This window comes from Calypte anna, chromosome 5A (genome assembly GCF_003957555.1).
Source record: "Calypte anna isolate BGI_N300 chromosome 5A, bCalAnn1_v1.p, whole genome shotgun sequence".
NCBI lineage: Eukaryota > Metazoa > Chordata > Aves > Apodiformes > Trochilidae > Calypte > Calypte anna.
Window position 1 is genome coordinate 28,575,386 of NC_044251.1, and position 22,081 is coordinate 28,597,466.

At 34.8% G+C, this 22,081-nt stretch overlaps 1 protein-coding gene across 5 annotated transcripts in view; it reads right to left on the reverse strand.

Moving 5' to 3' along the window:
- The window catches only part of DICER1 (dicer 1, ribonuclease III), a 59,196-nt gene that overhangs the window by 14,871 nt on the left and 22,244 nt on the right, over window positions 1-22,081 (reverse strand). For 3 of the 5 annotated variants that reach the window (XM_030452254.1, XM_030452251.1, XM_030452253.1), the window contains 20 exons: window positions 20,281-20,473; window positions 19,276-19,438; window positions 18,726-18,856; window positions 18,487-18,621; window positions 17,530-17,690; window positions 16,023-16,191; window positions 15,448-15,920; window positions 11,712-11,844; window positions 10,892-11,134; window positions 10,641-10,795; window positions 9,651-9,783; window positions 9,113-9,188; window positions 7,798-7,937; window positions 5,187-5,366; window positions 4,186-4,399; window positions 3,634-3,787; window positions 2,797-2,979; window positions 2,391-2,496; window positions 2,117-2,292; window positions 1,063-1,846 (listed from right to left, as the gene is read on the reverse strand). In XM_030452254.1, coding sequence (XP_030308114.1) covers window positions 1,063-1,846; window positions 2,117-2,292; window positions 2,391-2,496; window positions 2,797-2,979; window positions 3,634-3,787; window positions 4,186-4,399; window positions 5,187-5,366; window positions 7,798-7,937; window positions 9,113-9,188; window positions 9,651-9,783; window positions 10,641-10,795; window positions 10,892-11,134; window positions 11,712-11,844; window positions 15,448-15,920; window positions 16,023-16,191; window positions 17,530-17,690; window positions 18,487-18,621; window positions 18,726-18,856; window positions 19,276-19,438; window positions 20,281-20,424 — 4,053 coding nt within the window. In that variant the 5' untranslated portion in view covers window positions 20,425-20,473. The remainder of the gene's footprint in view (window positions 1-1,062; window positions 1,847-2,116; window positions 2,293-2,390; window positions 2,497-2,796; window positions 2,980-3,633; window positions 3,788-4,185; window positions 4,400-5,186; window positions 5,367-7,797; window positions 7,938-9,112; window positions 9,189-9,650; window positions 9,784-10,640; window positions 10,796-10,891; window positions 11,135-11,711; window positions 11,845-15,447; window positions 15,921-16,022; window positions 16,192-17,529; window positions 17,691-18,486; window positions 18,622-18,725; window positions 18,857-19,275; window positions 19,439-20,280; window positions 20,474-22,081) is intronic. The other 2 variants (XM_030452250.1, XM_030452252.1) reach the window with 1 other exon arrangement.

The following is a 22,081-nucleotide window of genomic DNA, read 5'->3' on the forward strand; positions in this document are numbered from 1 at the left end:
TTTTAAAAGGGAAAAAAGCACACATATACACAGACATAATTCCTTTTCAACTATCACTTCTGATCTTCATTCCTCATTTTAAAACACACTTTCCATATTTCTTTTTAAGGTCTTCAAATTATAAATTGAATATGCAATCACTTCCCTTATTTGATCTGTGCAACTTATTTAGCTCTCCTAATTTTCCAAAATTAAAATACTCAATCATTTAATTCTCAGTGATGCATTTTATTATAAGCAGACAATCGAATCTTTACCATTTAATTCATATCATCACATTATGTGGAGAAAAACTAAAGAAACTTTACCATGATTAATTATTCCAGAATTTAAACACAGCAGAAACAGAACCTAGGACTGCTCACTACTGTTTACATTTACTTTAAAATACTTTCAAAAGTTTTGATGTAACATTTCCGTAAGATTTTTTGTTGTTTCATTTTTCTGTCCCTGTGAGATAAGGCTACAGTTTTTCAAGGGAAGTAGTGGGGTTTTTTTGGAAAAAAATAAACAAAAAACCACCACCCAAACAAAAAACAATAAAAAACAAACAAAACCCCCACCAAAAACAAACAAAAAATTAAACAACAAAAAACAAAACCCAAAAAACATACAAACAAATAACCCCAAAAACCCCACCACAAGAAAAGGTCAAATAAATCTACAACCTAAGGCTCTGTGCTGCTTGCTAACTCACACCTTCATTCAAGTGTTCCTGTTAGTTTCAACTCAATACAGCTCTAATGTTCACTTCACCAAACACTAACCAGAACTTTTAGTTTTATTCAGTCCCATTCCTTCTCATGACTGCAATCAGCTTGTCTAGATTTCAAAATGAACAGTAGAAAACAGTTCCAATCAACCCATTCAGTGTTGTTATGGCAACATTAATCCTGTAGTCCTGTATTTTTACTCCTAGTATGTATGCTACTCAATGCATAATCAGAAAAATTGTGTAATTGAGCCAAACTGTTGCCATTCTATCTTTTACTAAGATTTTATGTATATATGTCTTGAACCAGCATGCCTTTTACATAATATCACTGGATTGTTACTACTTACTTTTTTGCTTCTCATATATGACAGCCGTCCCTCATGAGCATCAGGGTAAGTGCAAAATAAGTATGTAGTGATGGCATGCTTTAAAAATGAATCACCAAGCATTTCTAGTCGCTCCAGATTAAATCCATCACTAGCATTTGAAAGAGTCAAAGCTTGCAGAATGAGACCAGGATTAGGACCAAGAGTTTTTGAGGAGTACCCACTGGAAGGGTTATTTTCAGTATCTGCTTTGTCTTTTGAAAGATTAATAGCTTTTGAAGTACTGGTGGTCACTGCCATTTTGGGGCATCCATCTGAGGTAGATCTGTTAGCATTTCCATCAAGGTATTTATTACTCAGTAGAGTACATTCATTGCTGGGCTTGGGCTGGTTCTCACTGCTGTATAAATTCTGAATGGGATATGAGGTAGTTGGTTGCACAGGTATTTCCTGCCTGCAGTAATTCAGCTGATTTCCTTGGCAAAAGTCTCTGTTAACTAAATCACAATTGCCATTGGCAAGATTTTTATTATAAGAAACACCATTAATTGCTGCAAGTTCTGCCGAGACATCAATTTGTAGTTTACTGGGTGACTCATTGAGCAATGTTCTGTAACTCACAGACATTTGGTCATGGTTTTCTGCAGAAGAGGTTCTATTAGCACCTTGATGTGCAGCATTTTCAGGGACTACAATTGTGCTGTGCTTACAGTAATTTTCATTCTCTGCTAAAGAGGAGTTAGGAATAGAGATGAAGGATTTGCTGTCAATAGACTTTTTCCATCCGAAGTCCAAGTTAGGATATCTGTAAAGATACATACTGACTTTGTTAACAAAAAAATTATTAAAACATGACTATACGCACATGTATGTTTAAAACAAGCCATGTTCTTCTGAAAAAAGTAACAGTGACTGCAGCATCTAACTTTACCGTTCACAATTCAGTCTTTTTTAACTGTATTTCCTTGAAAACTGATATGAGTTAGAGGGTATTAGTTTCAAAATTCATGCAGTAATGGTTAATTTCTTACAAAGTCAGATATCATATTGGGAAAAACAATTTAAAAATACATGCCTGAAATCGGCAGGAAGTGATTTAACCCCTACACCAGCATCAGTGGCTGTTTGAGCTCTTAGTTCCTCTGCTGTCAAGAGGCAGTGCAAGCGATACAGTATGCTGGGGAGGCAAACTGCTTTTCTCCACAATGACGCTGGAATAGGATGGATAGCACAGAGCTCTGGAACCAGTATCTGGGGAGAAGAGGGAGGAAGGAAAGAATTTTACCTATAAAGGCAGTATTAGATCAAAGCTAAAGAGAGTCAACTTGAATGAGATACTTCTATTTTACCTGCTTATTCTGCAAACTTTCCCACTTTGCTTTCCTCTTTTCAGCACTGCTTAGTGGAAGCGCTTTCCCCTTCTGATTCAAATGGCGAGGAGTCAAAAGATTAAGTCTAAAAGTCATGCGAAAATACTTTAGAAAGTTTAGGCTATTAAGTTCTGGTCATTAATTATGAACTTGTATTAAAGTAGTAGCTTATTCTTAGTATTCAGCCTTAATGCATTGTGATGTGACATCACAGCTACCCCTGGAAAAAAATGGACTCAGGTTACAGTTGTTGTAAGTTAAATACCCTCAAGAAAAAAAAAATCAGTAAAAATTGTGGAAAACAAGTCCTCAGATTTATCCTGAATTTTTTTTTTAAAGACACTTTATTGTCAAATTAGAAGCAGATGCAAAAATGACTTATTACCTTGAAGATGTGTGGTCCACATCCAGCAGTGGCTGGTTGAGATTGGTCAGATCAAGATTATACTTGGTTTTATAATACTCAGCAAAAGTTTCGTATTCAGGGGAAGGGAATTTACTGAGTGGCGTAAGATCAGTGTATACATCAGCTACATAGAATCGATGAGGCTGATCGAAATTTCGATACCTAAAAAAAGAAAATTTTAAAATTTAAATATTTTGGCATATGTTGCAGCTTTAGAGTAAAGCCTGTGTTAATTCTTCACATTCTAATGTGGTCAGGCAATAAACAGTTAAATAGCTCATGTGATGTTTTTGGTTGGTGGTTTTTTCAGTTGTAGAAATCATTTGCTTAGGTAATTAAAATATTGAAGTCAATCAGTAGAAAGATTCTTTTAAATGGCCTTTTTCACTTGGTAATCTTTCCATCTACCAACAGTATACCTTCCTTTTGCAGAGCTTTGGTGTGAATAAGCAGTAACCAGAGGATTCTCACCATTCAATCTTCCAAAATTAAAATTGGTTTCAGTAGATCAGTTATTGATAGAACTGCAATGTTTTATAAGAACACTACAGACTTCTGTGGTTTATTCTACTATTCTTAATAAAAGGTAGTCTTGGGAGGCCTAAACACCCAAATCTTACTACATACGATTAACAACTGACTAAAAAAACATAGTTAAATTATTTGAGACACCACCAGATACCTTCAGATTGATATCATGCATTTCTTTCAAGCACTTCTGTTGCAGATCTGCACATGATGTTGCACATCTGCTTATTACAAGTGTTTATACTAATACAATAGGTATGTACCTGAAGAACACATAACTGCACTCACCGTGGAATGATAACCGCATCCTGGTAATCTTCTAACTTGAAGATAAAAGGCATTTCTTTTGTATATTGTGTACTAGGAATGCCTGTACGTGCCTCAGATTTCTCAATGTCTTCCATAAACTTAAAGTCAATGTCCAAAGTGCTGGAGTCATCAACTTAAAAAGGAAAATGCATAAATCAGTTATTCAGGGGAGAGGTCTTTGGGCTGAAATTTTCTGGGAGGCTGTAAATAAGTGTGGGGTGTTGGGCTTGTTTTGTTTTATTTTTTCTTTCTTCTATGCACATATTTGGTTACTTCCAGAAATTTCAAAATGAGACAGAAAAAAGATTTTAGACCCTTATGGAGTCACCTGAAACCTACTACACATCAACTTACATCACCAGGTTAAAACTAATTTGGAATTGTGAAGTAATAAAAATTTAACTGAGAAATTTCATACTGCCACATATTGTACTATTTCTACAGATAATGTGAAATTTAACATAACGATTAACAAACATGTTGTTAAAGGAATTCAAAGTTAGTATTTAAAAAACAAGAGCTGTTTCTTACCAACATTAAGAGGTAGAACACAATAGGCTGAATCAGCTTCTGTGGGTTTGAACTCTAGTGCAGGTTTCTCAAGACGAAGAATATGTGAAAAAATGTACTGATGGAGTCGTGTTATCAGCTCAAGCATTTGCAGAGACAAAGTAAAACCAGACTTCTTAAGCTCAATAGATATTGTAACCTCTCCAGAGCGAGTATACACAGGAAAGTGAGGAATCTAAGTAAGAAAAACCAGAGGAAATAAAGAGAGAAAATCCAGAATAGCATTCCTCTACAGAGTATTGGTTGTTTAGCTCAGATACTGAGGTATTGCTTGCCTGAACTAATAGCAAAATGGATAAAAATTTTGACCTTTGATGGCCTTCAAGTACATGTGAAAATTTCAAGACTTCAGAATGACTGATTTTTAATTTTTTTTTTAATGGTTGCCCCTTGCATTTTAAAGCTCTTTATATAATACCAGGAAAAAATGGAAGTACTCTCCATTATGGAGGAAGAAACTCAGCAATACTCCTAAAATATTTTCTTCAGCAGGCAGTAGAAAATAAGCTGAAAAATATCTTCCTCAGGGGAATCCCATTTTATCAATTTTTTTCCATAGCCAATTTCAATTAGCATAGCCTACATTTTCTTGTGCTGCAGACTAGAAATGCTGAGAGGACTTGTTACCACAGCTTTCATATAGATGAGGTAAACCATCTCTTGTAGCTAATACACTACTCCTATCATACCTCAGAAAAAAGAGGAACATTTTGAATTTGCCATTGCTATGTACTAACAAAAAAAAAAATCATAAAACAAAAGTTTGACAAGTATAGAACATATTGTTCCATGACTTAAAAAAAGAAAATGAAATGGTGACTGGACTGGATGTGTACTACTGTCAATTTTCTCAAAGTTACTTGATACAATTATAATTTCCAAGTTTTTAGTCTAGGGGTGGGGAACAAGTAGAAAATTCCACAGTAGGAATGTACAATAAGGAAAGGCAGTAGATTCATTACCTGAGGTATAGGTTTGGCTGTCAATATGCCAAAACACCTTGTTGTATCCTCAGGAGGATACAGCTTTCGTCTCCTGAAGTTGAGCTCATCAGGCAGAGGAGTTGTCAACACCATCCCTATTACATACAGGTAACAGGGCTGATCAGGTTTGGGATAACTATTCCTCAAACATTCTGGAATCTAAAAATCAACAATGGGAAAAAAAATTAACATGATAAAATCAACAAAATTAATCTCAATACTATTCTAAAAATAACAAATAAAAAAGAATCACTCTGGAAGTTAAGTAATATTTTTTCTCTTAAGCAAATATGTTTGGTCAGCAGCCTGGACTGGCAGCCATGAAAGCTGGCCAAACACTTGCATCAAGGGAGCATGATGCCTCCAGATCTTATTATTTGCCAAGAGGAAATGTGTATTACATCCCTAAATTTCCTCTGTATCTACCTTCTGTTAGAAATTAAAGCCTAGAACACAGACACCACTTCAACATAAATACAAATGAAGTGTTGATGCCAGTTTCCAGTAACTCTACAGTACACTTTACTTCCAAGGCATTTGGACCTTAGCAGTATAAAAAGAAAAAAAATTAAAAAAAAAAAAGAAAAATGTGCTGTTTTTTTCATGTTTGCGCATCCCAGTAATTCAATTTTCAAATAAGCTTGGTTGAACTTATAGCTTCACTAACATGGATTCTTTCACCAGCACAGCTATTAAAAAGTATTAAAAATATTTTTTTATACATTTGGGACCAATGCAGAAAATTCAGCACACTGCTTGTTTGCTTGGGCATTACACTACAGTCTTTTTAACAACAATTCAAGCTTGCAGATGTCAATACTCACAACAGCCACATGCACCTAACTCTGCTGCTTGTATCTGTCACAGACTTTAAAAACCATGCTTCATGTTTGGTAGGAGTTCATTACTTTATAGAACTGAAGTGATCCTTCTGTTCATCTAAACCTAAACTTCAATACACAAAGTCCTGGAATTTAAAGTTGTACTGTAGCGCAACTATGGCCTTGGCCTAATGGAAAATTACTTGTGAGGTTAATAACTATATTAAGCCCAAGAGGATCTTGTAGACCTTCAACATTTGCCAAAGCTTCTTTTCCAGATGTGAAAGTTGGGACAAAAGCAAGGAAAAGTGTTCTCGTATTCTGCATTAAAAAAACAAAACTGAGAAAGAATGATTCATCACTTGACAAATCAACTCCTCTGAATGAGAGATAACAATCATGCACTTTACAAGTAACCTCTATTCCAACAATCACTAATGAGGCAAAAGGATTGAGAAAGACACTTGTAATAAGAGGCACCAAGAAACTGCAAGATTCAAAGTGCTCTGCAAGAAAAAGGTCTTCTCATTTGTCACTTTCCCTGTAATATACTCTGTGCTACCACAGTATCCTCTCCCAAGCTTTCCTACTAACAAATTATTTAAACTACTAATAAAATTGGGGGCATGTGAAGGATTTCAGCAATGGAATTACTTCAGTCTTATAACCATAACTGAGGCTGTCATGGGTGTACAACGCAACATGAAGCCTACTACTATGAGCGTACATGCTGACATTCCTACCCATGACCAAACTCTATCGCTTTCTCTGAAGAAGACTAAGATTATTTTAGAAGTTACTGTGCAATCACAGTCCCCTTCCCCTGGAGGTCTTAAAAAGTGTGTGGATCTAGATCTTTAGGACATGGTTTAGTTGGCATGGTGGTGTTGGGTTGACACTTATGATCATGACTACATTATTCGAATCAATTCTGAATGAGTTACCTCTTCTTGTCAAAGGACCCTACCAGAAACTGCAATAACTGCAGGAGAAAAACAACTGGTGCCGAGTAGTTGCAAAATACTCTGAGAAAGCTTCTTTTTTCCTTTTTCTCTTACTTTTCAAGTATTTGACATTCTCCTGTAAATAAGAGGCTCAATTCTACAAACAGATGTGACTGAAATCTGCTGTAGCAGATTAATGGCTAAGTTACTTAATAATGTAGAGGAGTAGTAAGTATATTATGTCACCTCTTCAGAGTATTAAGTATAACATTTAGAGCTAGTTAAAAGTTAAAAAATTAATAAAACTGTATTTGTTATTCTAGATTTAAATCAAAAGTTAGGAATTTTTGTGCTAAATCAATAAGGTCACCAAATTAAAACAAGCATACAAAAAAAAAAAAGAGGAAAAAAAGAAAAAAGAAAAGGTTAAAAAAAAAAGTGTTTAGCACCAGGCACATAACTTTGACCCTCTGGGCATCTCCTTCAATTATTTGCCTACAAAGCCAGTAATTCTTCCTTTGCTCTAGTATTTTTACCATAGAACTTAAAAGATTTTATAACTTACTAATACAGGACAATTTTTCCTCCTAGTTATTTCCATACTTGGCAAATATAGACAAGAAACTTTACAGTAAGTGTACATTCTTTGAACTACAGGCACCCTTCCAAAGCACATGATCTCACAAACTCATTCAGGTAATTGTGCAAGTTTCCAGAGTTAAAACTGCAAAATATTTGCACTACAAATTAAAAAGAGTTGGCAATTTTGTCTTATCAGTACATAAAATGTGCATGGAGATGTGGACAGCAGCGAATGATACTAACAGCTTTAGGATAGCACTGTCTTCTTTTTGTAGAGCCTGGCCTTCCTGGTACACTAGTTTCTTCTTCATCATGTAAATCAAGCTCCTCCTCATATTTAACCGTTTCTTTACCAACTGGCATCAAATGATCATCCAGTTCACCTGAATATTATGAAAAAATATATTATGAAATATTTCATATTGACAATGAAATAGCATAATGAACATTATGCTATTTAAAGCATATGTAAAAGTAAATCTTGATTACTTCAGATACTAATACAACAGCTGTGATTGATCATGAAAACACCTCACTCAAGATTTTTAAAATACACTCAATACTGCAAGGCTCCAAAAATGTAACTTTGGGAAGGGTGTTATAAAGGTTGAATTTTTGGCAAAAGTACTAATTTATAGCAAAAACACTGAAATTTTAATAAAAAAAATGAATTCAATAACTAAAATATCAAAGGAAAATAATCTTTTTGCCCATGAAGAACAACCAGTGACTGAAATACATTCATTAAAAATCTCTCACTAGGAGTTATGCCATTAAAGAGGAAGAGGTTGTATTTCCGTCTTCCTAAAATGGGAATTACTGTTGAACATGCACTATCAACACCAAGTTGAGTCATCATGGTGTTATTCTTGGAAACATCTATCCAGTCACCAAAGGTTTAACTTGGACTGGGAAAAAAAAATACAAGCTCCAGACCTACTTTTTTTTTTTTTTGCTTAAGAGATATATAAATACTTCTGTACTTCAAAGCTCATGTAACATGTAACTCTATAAAACATTCCACAATAAACACCATGCTCCATTATATTTACTAGAGACAAGAGAGCTGAAATAATCCTCTAATATCCTATTTTTGGAAGATGACATACTACAGTATAGAATACATTAAATTTAGAGCTTAAAAAAACCAAACCAAAACAAAACCAACAATAACACATTCTTTTTTTTGGCTGCAGGATGCAGTCCCTGAACAATAAACAAAATCTTCTAGAGAACAAGACCTTTTTCCTTTATTAAGTATATTCAATGTCAGAATCTGCTTGTCTTGTGTTAAATTTGCATTTGCTGCTTAAGACAAAATATGTCAAACAACAAGATTCCCCTGGAAAACTTAACTTTAGCTTACAAGGTATAAGCTAAATTCATAAGTATACCATCATGTCGCAAAACAAGAGAACAGAAGCTATTAGAAGATGCCTAAAGCAGAAATGCATGCATATTCTTAACATCCATACCATGCTAAATTTTTCAATTATTCAATTATTATTCAATTATTTTTCAATTCTTTACCAAAGATGAGGTGTTTTTCAGTTCTTACCAATTTTGTGCAGCTTTTCACAGCAAATAAGAGCCACAACTCTCTCAGCCAGTCTTGCACAACTCATTGGAGGACCCTATAAATAAATATTAAATATTTCTTAAGTATTTCAGTTAGAAGATTTATTATGTTTAATTAGTTTAACATAAACATTATAGTTAATTTTTTTAAATTATGGTATTTTTGAGAACATATTTAGGCTTATGTTGGCTTTCCACAGATGTCAAAATCACAAAATTAGAACAACTCAATATACTACCAATCAAAACCAAAAAAGGATGTTTTCTTACAAGTGACAGAAACATGAAAAAACAAGGCACTGGGAAGATATCTAAATATTTTTGTCTTTGGAATAAACAGTAACTGCTGGAAAGCATTACAAGAGAAAAACAACAGGCATATAAATACAGTTACAGAACACAAAACAGGAAAGGAAAAAGTAATTTTCAGGAACAATAAAATTAATTCTAGTAACAGCACAGATATATATACCAATATATTCACTGATTTGCATGCCTTTTGTTCCCCAAATACCTACAACAATTGAAGCTCGAAGAGGTGAGTTGATTGGCAGGTAGAGAGTGGAGTAAAACGTGTGATCAGGTAGTTCTCGGGTTTTACACTTGGGAGCTAGGTGTGTAAATGGATCACTTGGTAATCTAGCACAGTACCTAAGTTAACAAAGAAGATTTTACAAACCATTAGCAACTACAAATTGAAACCTAAACACATTTCAATTAAATTATGCATTACTGGTGTAAGCACAGAAGATGATCTGAGTTTATAATGAGCACTTCAAGGGTACACTGATGACTTGCATTAAACCTGTTACTGAGAGAAGACATTAAGATCCTTCACTACAAAGCTGGTCTCCAGCAAGATGGTTCCAAGGCTGTACAAAACTACTCCCTCTCAGGCCCCAGACTTTGCATTTGTGATTAATTAATAATGTTAATTAATTATGATTTAATTGTGAATTAAACACTATTTGATATTTTCTCCCTTCAGCTACCTCAGAGGGTGAAAGCCTTGGTGGTGTGTGATGGGACCAGAGGAAATGGATGCAACCTACACCAGAGGAGGTTTAGGCTGGATATTAGGAAACATTTTTTCTCTGAAAGGGTTGTCAGACACTGGAGTAGTCTGACAAGGGCAGTGGTGGATTCGCCAGCCCTGGAGATATTTAAATGTCAGGTGCACCTGGTCCTTAAGAGAAATGGTATAGTGGTGAGCTTAGAGTGTTAGCCAAAAGGTTGGACTGGATGATGTTGAAAGCCTCTTACAACCAAAGACATTCTGTGATTCTGTGATCACTAAATTTATTATCAAAACTAGAAACTGTAGCATAAAGATCCAAAAAGAAAACTATCCCTTCAAATTGCTGTGACCCATTTCTTTATGCGAGAAGATCCTGTCAAGAATCTTAAAAGTAATGTGAGCAATGCTCCAGGCTATGCCTCCATGTGGGATAGACTAAGAAACTTTTTATTCAAAGAAAGGAATTAAAAAATAAGTATGTCTCTCTTACCTATTTATGTGTCCAATAGCAGTGTTGATAGTAACTCTTGGGCTGTTCTCCTCTGGCCTCAACACATAGGGTGGAAATATGTCATCATCATCAACAATGGATTCAGTTTCACTTTCATTGGCATCAACAGATTTTGAGCATTTGTTTCTGAGGATCTTAACATTTCAAGAACAGAACATGATTAGATACTTTTCTCTTAAAAAATACTGGACACATTTAACAACACTAGGCACACTCTTTTTCCCACATACCTTCTCAATTGCTTTGTATGTCTTAAGATCTTCTTCAAAGCTTTTGATTTTGTCTGTATCTGCTAACATAATGTAATTGGAAATTGGTGCTCTGGCTCTTCCTTTTGACTGCACATAGGAACGGTATTCTGTAGGCAAATCAAAACGCACCACCAAGTTGCATTTTGGGATGTCAACACCCTCTTCTACAATACTAGTAGCAATAAGTAGGTTGGTCTCATGAGCTCGAAATTTCCTAAGAACCTGCAAAAATAATGACAACAAATTTGACAGATTAGTCTCAGATCTGAGTTCATAAGATTCGTCAAAAGCCAATTAAAAAAAATGGATCAGGAAGTCCAAAAACTTGTCTTAATATGCAGATAGAAGACTAAAACTTTCCAGAAACACAGCAAGAATATTTATTATAACAGGCAGATTTCTAGGAATCAAATCTAGTATGCAGAATTACAAGTCCAATAAGCTACTAGAGCCACTAGCAATAGGGAGGACCTATTCATGCACAATTTTTCAGCTGGGGAAGAAAAAAAAAAAGCAATATTTTCAAACATTTTGAGGATTTTTATATTTTTTTTTAAACTAAGAACACTGTATATCCAATATGTATGCATATTTGTTTAACCACAGGTATGGGCTTTCCTTGAACTTTCAATCACCATGCCCCAGACTGGTTTGTTTTATTATAAAGATAAATACACACACACAATTTTATATTTTTATTATATAACTTATTATATTTTTAAATATATTTAAATAAGTTTATATATTATAAATATATTTTATTCTTTTTATTAAAAAACAGAATTTTTAATTGATGTACCTCTTCCTGTTTTCTGAATTCTACTTCCATCTGCTTGTTACGAGGCTGGTTCTTGCCAATGCCATGTCCAGTTATAAAATTGCTACTGATATAAGCCAGTTCTGGATCTTGCTTGCCAGCTTCTTTTATCAACCTAAAAATATTACATATGTTTTTAGAAGTCACACAACCCAGAAACTGAAGACAATCTTTTGTTTGCAAGATCTACATTAAAAGACAAAAGTGGAAGCATGACAATTAAGCCCTTCTTACATATAAATTGACTGTAGTCATCTCTAAAACCAGTAGTTCAAGTAGAAATCTCTGTAAGGATAACAAAACACAGACTGCATGCATACATACTCAGCATGAGTGTGCATGCATGACAAGCACTTCAGACTTATCATGGTAAAATCAGGTATTTTTAAACATATCCATTACTCTAATGTTCCCTGTTGTTAAGGCACCCTACTCACAATCACTTTAGTTAATCTTGTTTTCTATATATTACAACAGATTTTAGAAGACACAACTGCTCTCTCAGTGAGGTATCTTTTTTCAATACAAGGTGTTAATTTTTAGGTTTAAACATAAAACTGCCATTCTCCTTGGCATTAAAATACTCTGTTCAGGTGTATCAATGACAAAATGTTGATCTGTTTAGGCTACACCCTGTGAGAAGTACTACTACTTTTGAAATTAACCCAAATGTATCTACAATGGGAGGATTTAATCCACTGCTTCAAAAGGAACACTGAACAGGGAGGTAAGCTCCATCTACAGCCTCAGCTTATTCTCCTACATCCTTCCTCAGTTACAGAAGCAGAAAAGGCTGGTTTCTGGTGTGTTCTGATTTTACAGACAAAGAAGAAGGTTGTTCATATAAATAATGCACTGAATCAGTAAAGGCATAATTACACTGTGCAGCCAAACCAAGTACTCTGTAGCCTTCTTAGTTGATCTGTTTTCAGCATGAACAGAACTTGGGATTTTTCAACCATAATGTATTATAAGCAGCAGATCCAATAAAAATCAAGGGATCATATACAAAAAATTACATCTCTGGCATCATAGCCATGCCAGTATCCCTTTGCTTATAGCAATTCCACCATGTCCATTACCAGGTGCTCACCACCCCTAAAGGCCAGCCTGTGCCTGTGTACCTCCAACAGTAATTAAAACCTTTCCAATTACACCTCTAGCAGTTCTGCTAGAAGATGGGTGCTGTGGCACTCCACATCTACACATCTACCACCTACCCTGTGAGCTACTGCCAAGCAGATGGAAAAAGTCAAATCTCGAGTAAAAATGTGTATGATTTGTTAGGTCAAGGCTAAATGGATTCACATCTCCGTATGCAGTCTAGGCTCCTGAATAGTAAGAAAGTACGGGTTAATAACTGGACAAAACGTCCAATTATTTTTTATATAATTTTTTTTCCACATGGCATTTCTGTCAAGTCATATAGCCTCTATGTCAGTACCTACCAAGCATCTCAAATGTTCTTACTACTGTATCACTTCCTACAGAAATGCACAATTAAAAACCTTTGAATGAACATGGTGCACATCTTTAGCAAGCTCTTGAGAAACATTCACGACTTCAACCTTGAAGTTAAAAAGGCATTACTATTGGTAGGTATGTTGTTTTTCAAATAGGTACAAAAACTTCTGCTTTCAGACACCTCTCTAAAGGAGCTGAAAAGCACTGCAATGAAAACGTAAGGAAACTGAGCTTTAGAATATGCTTTCTCTTCTGAAAACAAGCGTACAGGCACCAAAGCTCAACTGTATACACCAAATAAAATAGTAAGCAAGCCTCTTCATCATCTGCATGCAATAATAATCCAAGAATAAGTTGAGTTCTGGAGTTTGGTTTTTTTTTTTTAATTTGCAGTATTTACAATATGTGCAGTGGCTGTTAAAGACAAAGAATAAGCTCTAATTTATCCTTCAGAGTAAATTCCCACCCATTTCTCACAGTACAACACATGCCATGAATTTTGCCTTCCATCATTCATCATGGACTTCACAAAATGGGATTTTAAGTATCTAAAGGAAAAATATACTTGTTGTACCTTAGTCCTATGTTAGAGTCCATGCTGGATTACTGGAATCTTGAGTGTTTGATAGACTAGTTAAAACACCTATGACTTCTTTATTTAGGAGATGGTCCTTCCACCTGTGTCTACAGCTTAAGTATAGCTACAATCAGCACTAAATCCACTCAACTGAAGTGAGCCTACAGAGAGGTCCTCTACTTAAGGCTTTCTGTCTGAATTCCAACAACTCCAGTCTGCAGATCATCCCTGTATTTTGAAACCAGGTGTGTTACATTCTGAGAGTCTGCTAGTTAGCTTTCAGAAGTGGATAAGTGGATTAAAAGTTACATTTATTGTATATTTTGCTGTGAATAACCTGTACCAAAGTTTCCTGAATGTTAAAGATGTCAGAATTTCATTACCTATTTGATCTAGACATTGTGTGCTGTCAGGTTCAACAGCATTTAGGATGTATTACAGTGCATAAACCAGTCTACAAGAATAGAGTGGAAAAAGCATATTTTAAATCAATTTATAGCTTAAAGAAGGAAAAAAATAATTCTGTTTACTCCCTGTAGGATAACAAAATGCTCCTTTCAGGTCAGGGGAAAAAAATGAGAATCTGTTAATGTTATTATAGAGTTAACAGTACACGTTTATTCATTGAATGAATTAGTCTATCTCCTACTGAGTATTTATGTGCATGTTTTAAAATAAAAAACTAAAGAAAAAAGATGAAGAAAAATCATATAGGCAAATCTGTTGATCAAAGAATATACTACACATTCAAACTATTGACTCACACAGAAAAAGTAACAGAAATGTCAGAGGTATATAGAATGCAATTAAATTACACAGGGCATTTATCAAGAACACTAAAAAAACCAAAACACACAACAAAAACCCCAAAACAACAACAAAACCCAAACAAACAAACAAACAAACAAAAAAACCAACACCAAAACCCATAAACCTCAAAACACTACCAAAACCTCAAAATCAAGATAGGTGAATAAATCAGGCATTATTCATGGTTTGTGGCAAATAGCATTATTATGTATAACTAACACTGTTCACATTCAGGAATAAGAACTGATAAGGAACTAGAGTGTACCTTGGCAAATATTCTAGGGTTCATACTTTTCTTGGTGGAGACTGTAAGAAAGTGCTAAGTGTTTGACTGAATAGGTGGTTTATAAACACAAAGTGTTGAAGCAGTACTGATAAACCTTAAGAGGTATTTGTGCAAGGGCACATTTGGTTTTCCAGAGACTTGGATCAGGTAACAATGAGACTTAGTAAGGTAATGGTAAAGTTTCCAGAAGTATTGCACTCAGTAGGGTTAGAAAAGTTTCCAGCATTCCCTGGAAATGTAAATTTGAAGACTGATTAAGACAAAATATTCTACAACTTCTTTAGAGGCTAAGCACAGTATTTCAAATGTTGCCTTCCCAAGAAACCAAATTACAAACTCAAGGCCAAAACAAGTACAACTTTTGAAGATACACATTCTTCTCATCTACCCCATACCAAAACCACACAGCCTGAATTTCTTTTTTTTTTTACATAGATTATAATTTCTTACACCAGCTTTAAAGTAGGAGTTCAAAAAACACAAGACAATCCCCTCCACATTCATAGTGTTAACATCTGAGTGCTGAGTCTACCCATTAATATTTCTTTTTAAGGAATTTTTTTTTAAATAAAAAGTTTTACCTATTTAGAACAACTGCTGTGTATCTTCTTTCCACAAAAATGATTCCACACAAAATATTAGTGAAAGGAGATGGGAAATTAGTCTCTGGCTTCTCTTTCTCCTCTATTTCTTCATCCTCATCATCATCTTCAGAATCACTCCAAGATACGTAATTATCCTGGTTCCTATTGTTATACCATTCAACACTCTCAAACTGCTGCCGTTCATATGGTTTATATTTGCGCAAGATTTCAAGCAGCTTTATTACTTTTGGGGTTACAAATTTCAGGTCAAGTGAGGCAGGCGAGAAGTGCTCTTCACAGAGTGCATGGATTTTCCTTAGGAAAGTGTCTGTAAACAATAAAAATTTCCTGTGCAGCTCCTCTTGCTCGTGTTTGATATACTTCTGCAGCTCTCTCACCATCATTCCAGCTACCTTATCTGCACACCACGGTCCCAGAACAACCAACACAGCTCGACAGTCTGACAGTATCTATAACAAATTAATTCAAAGATCAGTCCAAAGAGTACATTAATGAACCATTCATTTAAGACTGGGATCTCGTCTGTTTTTCACATAGCTTGGTGTCCTTACCTGCTTTGAAATTAACGTAGAATCTCTTTCTTTTGAATGTACAGATATGTTGCAGTCATTTAGAAAAGTAAGGGCTTCATCCAATTCCTTCAGTAATCTTCCATACAATCCACTTTTGTCAGTATATGGTCCACAGTCTACAACAATCTCACATGGCTGAGAAGTATATCTTAATTGAGGGCAAAGATAAAGTTAAACACAGCTTCTGAAAGTCAAGAGCTACTTCAGCTTGTTAAGGTTATACAGCAATTAACAACAGTAATGTGAACTGTATTTGAGTACACTTCTTTCCTCACCATGAGTAATGAACAGTTACACAGTTTAATACTTTAATAGTAAAAACCTCCACCACCTTATACTGCACTACTTACTCTAAAATACTTTTCTTTGTAATACTCAATCAGTGAAGACACTAGCAGTGTCTTCATTACAAATATTGGGAAACTTAAGGCAAAGAAAACTGAATTTACTTGACCATGATTCACTTTTGGTTTTCCAAAGTGTAGTCTTCTGATGCACCAAACATGATCCACACTACATAAATTTAGGTCTCTATATATATACATACACAAGAGAATTTAATTACTGGTTTTGAATGTTATGGGTTATGTGGGAGAAATTCTTAAAAGCAAATGGTTCACCTAAGTTAAGAAAAATACATTTAAGCAGATTCATAAAACACCAGTGCCAGAACATGAAATAACAATCTTTGACTTTGAAACTCAGTTCATACAACACAGTAACAAACAGTTCTGACAACACAGTCTGGTGCAAGAAAACATGGTGCATATGGATCATTTCACTCATTTTCCACTACAACAAATTATCACATTATCACCACCTTTAGTTTAGACAACATTCATGGAATTCTACATTCTGTAAGAACACAGAGGAAAACACCCTCTTTGCTCTGCTATTTAGTGTTTACTACTCTCTCACTTCTTTCAGCCACCTTATTTAAATCCAGGCTACCCATTTGAAAAAAGAACAAAGCAAATTTTCTGGCATCAAGAACACCTTGTACTCTGAAGGTTGCAACATGTTTGTAAATAAACAGCAACATTATGGTATACAGTGAATATGAACCAGTTATTCTCCATATACAAGGGTATATTTTACAAGTTCAGATATGTTGCAGAATGTAAATTATATAGATTGATGGTGCATGGGGCTTTTTTGATTGTTTGGAATTTTTTGTTTGTTTAGTTTTGGGGGGGCTTCTTTAGTTGTTTTGTTGGTTCTTGTTCCTTTTGCCTTAATAAAAAAAAAAAAAATAAAAAAAAATACAGAAAATCTCCAAATATCAAGGCCGAGCAGCCTTTGTGCTTCAAGGAAAGATAGAGTTCAATACTGGCTAGTCAAAAAGCAATTTAACATTCCTTCTGCAAAGAAAAGTCATCATATAAATACAAACTCTCCTAAAAATTTAAGAATTTCTTCTAGCTTATTCCTCTATCCAAAATGGAAACACAGGCATCAATTTAACAGCCATAGCTGTACAACATACCTGTCTAAGACCACCAAATCAGTTGCGGTTTCAGCATTGCTCTTTAAAATTTTCTCCAGTTTCTGGATCTTCTCTTCTAAGTCAGCAGGATCACATTTCCCATTTAAAATTGATGCTGTTAATCCCAAGATTCGAGGACACGATGGATAATCCTCACAGATCTATGAAGTAAAATAATGAGATAGCTTAGGACAGATATCCTGCAAAGCTACCACTAAGCTATCAGACTGCAAATTTAGATACCTAGTTGGAAACTAGGATTTCAATAACAGGTGTTGGAAAGCAAATAAAACATTGAGTATTTTCAGTTCTATTGACTGGAAGGTTAAACTTCCTGTAGAAGTCAAGTAGCATTTAACAGTAATAATTTCTAAAGGTAACAATAATGTGGAAAAAATATAAAGAAATTAAGAGTATTGAATAGAATAACCTTGCTACATGTAACAACACGCACATTATAATAATTCTACACATAAAAACTGAAGTATCATCTAAAAAGACATACACTCATGCTAAACTTGGAAAGATTTGGAAAGACATCTATTACACAGGTTTCCCCTACTGTATACATGAAATACCACTCTGAACGAGCCCTACAAACAACTTTAGTATTTTATAATAGTAAAAACTATTTAGTACATCCCATTCCCAAAGTCATTTTATCAGTGAATTCACAAAATTTCCTTAATTCCATAAATTCATCTTCTCTGTTAATGCCAGAATTTTCTTTAATCCCCAACTGTAGAAAAATAGTGTATTTACTCTATTTTATCTCAAAATACAACTTAATTCTAAATTCATTACAGTAATTTCACAGTCCCACAACATGCTAAAATGTGGTTCCACTGCTATTTTTTTGTGGAAGCAAAAGCTGCCTTAGTATTTACCCCTTCTTCAGTCCTCAAATCTGATTTCTCCTAGACAGAGTATTAAAATGTTCAGGAAATGGAAACCCACCTTCATAATTTCACGGTATGGGTGATTCTGGATTGCAAGATGGCATTCATCAAACACCAGAAGATTAATATTTGACAGAGATAAATACTCATTTCTCAGAACACTCAAAGCAACATGACATGTCATAACTAGAACCTAGATTGAAAGGAAAAACAGTGTCAGCATAAGTACAAGCTTCTGAGCAAGTTGAACTTGCTGTAGTTGCTGCTTATATTTATAGTTTATACTTCATACATCACCTGATGCTTAGAGAATTCCTGACTCCATTTCTCTTTTGTCCATGATTCAGTTGTCTCTAAACTTGAATACTCTCCCACTTTAAGATCAGAATGTGTCCTGACAGCTGATACTTGTTGAGCAACTTGATTTGCTGAAGAAAATATTTTAAAAAATCTCAATGACAAAGGTCTTCTCATCCATAAAGTTAAGATGGGGTGTCATATTTACCTAACATCATGTTTCACAACAAAACTTACTGATGTTAAATCAGGTGTACATGGCAACTGCTTCCATGTAAGACCACAGCAAGAAAGCACGACTGGTAACTACTTTGCACTTCAGATTCAATGTCAATTTAAAGCCAGAAAACCGAAGATATTATGAACAGTTTGTATTAAATGGATTATAAGCAAAAGATAAAAGGCATCACATTCTTTAGTCAGTTTAGCATCCTTGATGTTGAAGACTTTATGCAAAAGTTTCTTGCAACTTTGCTTTCACAGTTTACATTAAGGAATATTCCATGGAAATAGCAGCATATTTAGAAATGCCATACACTTTCCCCCTTACCTGAGTTAACCAAGAACACAGTTCTTTTTCCATTTTTGTTGAAATCTCCCCTGATCTGATAGGACAGCTCTTTAGTGAGTAGTACTGCAATAAAAGTCTTCCCTGAGCCAGTGTTTAAGCAGACTATTGTATTATGATCCAAAGCTGCTTCAAGCAGTTCAACCTAGGTTTAAAAAAATAATAATACCCTTACTTGCGGCAATGAAGTGAAAAGAGGACAAAAACCAACAAAAAACCAACACAAACTAGAAACAATTCAGTAGCATCTCTAGAGATCTTTCCAGTGGAAGTCACCTGTCTTTCATAAAAATGTATAGCCACAATCTTTCAAAAAATATTAATGCACACTATAGATAGCCCAGTTTCTAAATCTAAAATCCTTTAGTATCACAATTTGCTGCTATTTTATATAGCTTCTCTATCTTTTTAACAGATGATTATGTTGCAGGATATGTTGTGTGAAGAAAGAAGCTTGAGCTTTTAACTGAACACATCACTTCAGCCAAATAACAAAGTATATTAGCTCACAGGGATCTTAGCTTTTCAGTAACACTAACCAAATGCTAACTTGCAGGCACCTCTGCAGCACAAAGAGAACTGAAATTCTAGAATGCAGAAATAGCTTTCCCTAACAAAGTGAAAATCAGAGTGTCCTGATGGGATTTCTGACATTACTGAGCTGCTTTGACTCATACAGACCAAAAATAAAGATTTACCATGTAGAAGACAAAAGATCAGAGGGGGAAGGAGACACGTATGTATTCAATTGAGATACAGAACATCACGTTTACTGTATTTGTTCCTACAAGCATTTTGCAGAGGCCAGCAACAGAATCCTCAGCTAAGAAGCTGTTCTGCTTGTTAGAGAAGGCACAGGATATAAAAAAATGTAACGCAAGCCAAGCTACAGAAAGACACAATTAACTTCCAACAGGTGGAGCTCTGCTATTAACAGATTTCATTGCATTTTTTCTTATATTACTGTATTGGTGTTATCTCTAGTACCTGATATTTCCTTGGCGTGTAAATGTTATCATGAATTGCTTCTTGTTGCCATGGTAATCCAAAAAATGGACCCATTGGGGAGGAAGCAGGGGTCATGAGCTGTAGTCCTGCCATGCTGAGGGATTGCAAAGCAGGGCTTTTCATTCATTCATCCAGTGTTTCTTTCATTGCATTTTTGTTCCAGCACAGCCTACTATGAGATGAAAAAGAAGCAGTATTAGATACAATCACAAGAGAAAATTTATTCTAAGAAAAGGAAATTACTTTCAGAATATGCTAAATCTCATACCATTTTCAGCAGAAAATCCCGTTTTAAATTGTGAATTCATAGACATTTTTCCACTAAAGATGTGTTCAAAGTACCAAAGAAACTGGAACTTTACAGGGCAAAGTTCATTCCAGGCATTTGAATTTATGGTCTTACATTTAAAAAAAAAAAAAAAGTCCCATGTGCTGACAGAACCCCATTTAAAATACCTTTATGACCAATCTTAAAAAGTAAAGCTGTTTTAACTTCAAAAAAGAAAAAGATTGATTTTGATTTTCTAGAGCACAGGCATAAATTAGCATCATAATTTCAATTTTGTATTTCCAACCAGAAAGTCCCTATGACCAGTTCTTAGTGAAAGAAGATGAACCTAACTTCTTGGTCTTTGGCTCAGCAATTTATTTCCCTCTCCATCACAGCAGTATTTCTTCACTAAGAGAACTGTGGTGATACTGCTTGAATCTTCTCTGATATTTTAATTTGAGCTGTCAGTGTGCAAACACTACAAAAAGACAAGAGGTAGGTATTCAAGCATTAAAAAAAAACAAAATAAAACAAACAAGACAAACCACCAAAGACAAACAAAAACAAAGAAGAAAACCCACAAAAAAACCCAGAAAGGAACAAACAAACATATTCACAGGATGTACTAAAGAATACTTTGGCATTTTAACTGCTTGGGGTTTTTTTAAGTTCCTTTCTCATAATCTTCATACTTATGCAAATCTTCTCATTTACTTTTTCAATCCTGTAACCTAAGCTCCCATTTCAGCCCAAGACTTTCACATTATTTAAACTGATAAAAATGGATTGATACAATATGGCTTTATTTAGCTTGAAATAGAAAACAAGACTTTCTACACACACCATAGAATCAATACTGAATTGTTGATCATTTCAGTTATAATATTAAAAGGCTTCTCTAGATTGCTGAATTATTTTTATACATTTCAAATAATACATACAACAACATACAGGTTATGTTCCAACAACTGGTAACTTCATAGAGTGTTCGTATCTGGCAAAGCTAGATTAGTTCAATTCTTCTTTGGAATTAGTGGCTTTATGGCTCTTCCTCCACTGGGACACCCCAGGTCTGGGTCAGAGCACATAACTAGCAGGAAAGATGCATACACACTATAGTTATATGTAGCAAAGATGATCATCCATGACATCCTGATTTACTGAGCATTTGCACATCAAATGTGCTGATGTTAATCTGTGTGTGACTAATCAATTTAAATCAGTCATGTGGCAAGGACAGTAGCACAATACACAACCTCCCCAGCCACTGGTAGAAAGCATCTGGAAACTCTGGGCACTGCTTTTACATGAACTGACAGCTTAGGTGTTGTAAGACCAGAAAATGGGAGAAGATATCAGGAAAGGTGTGTCACTCCTAACCTCCCTTCCCCCAAGCTTACAGACAAAGCTTTCCTTTAACATAACTAGCTTCTCTTTTTATATCCCAATTAGTACCATGCTAGTTGATGACATGAACAAAAAAAGCCTTTGAAGAGTATGAAAGTCTTT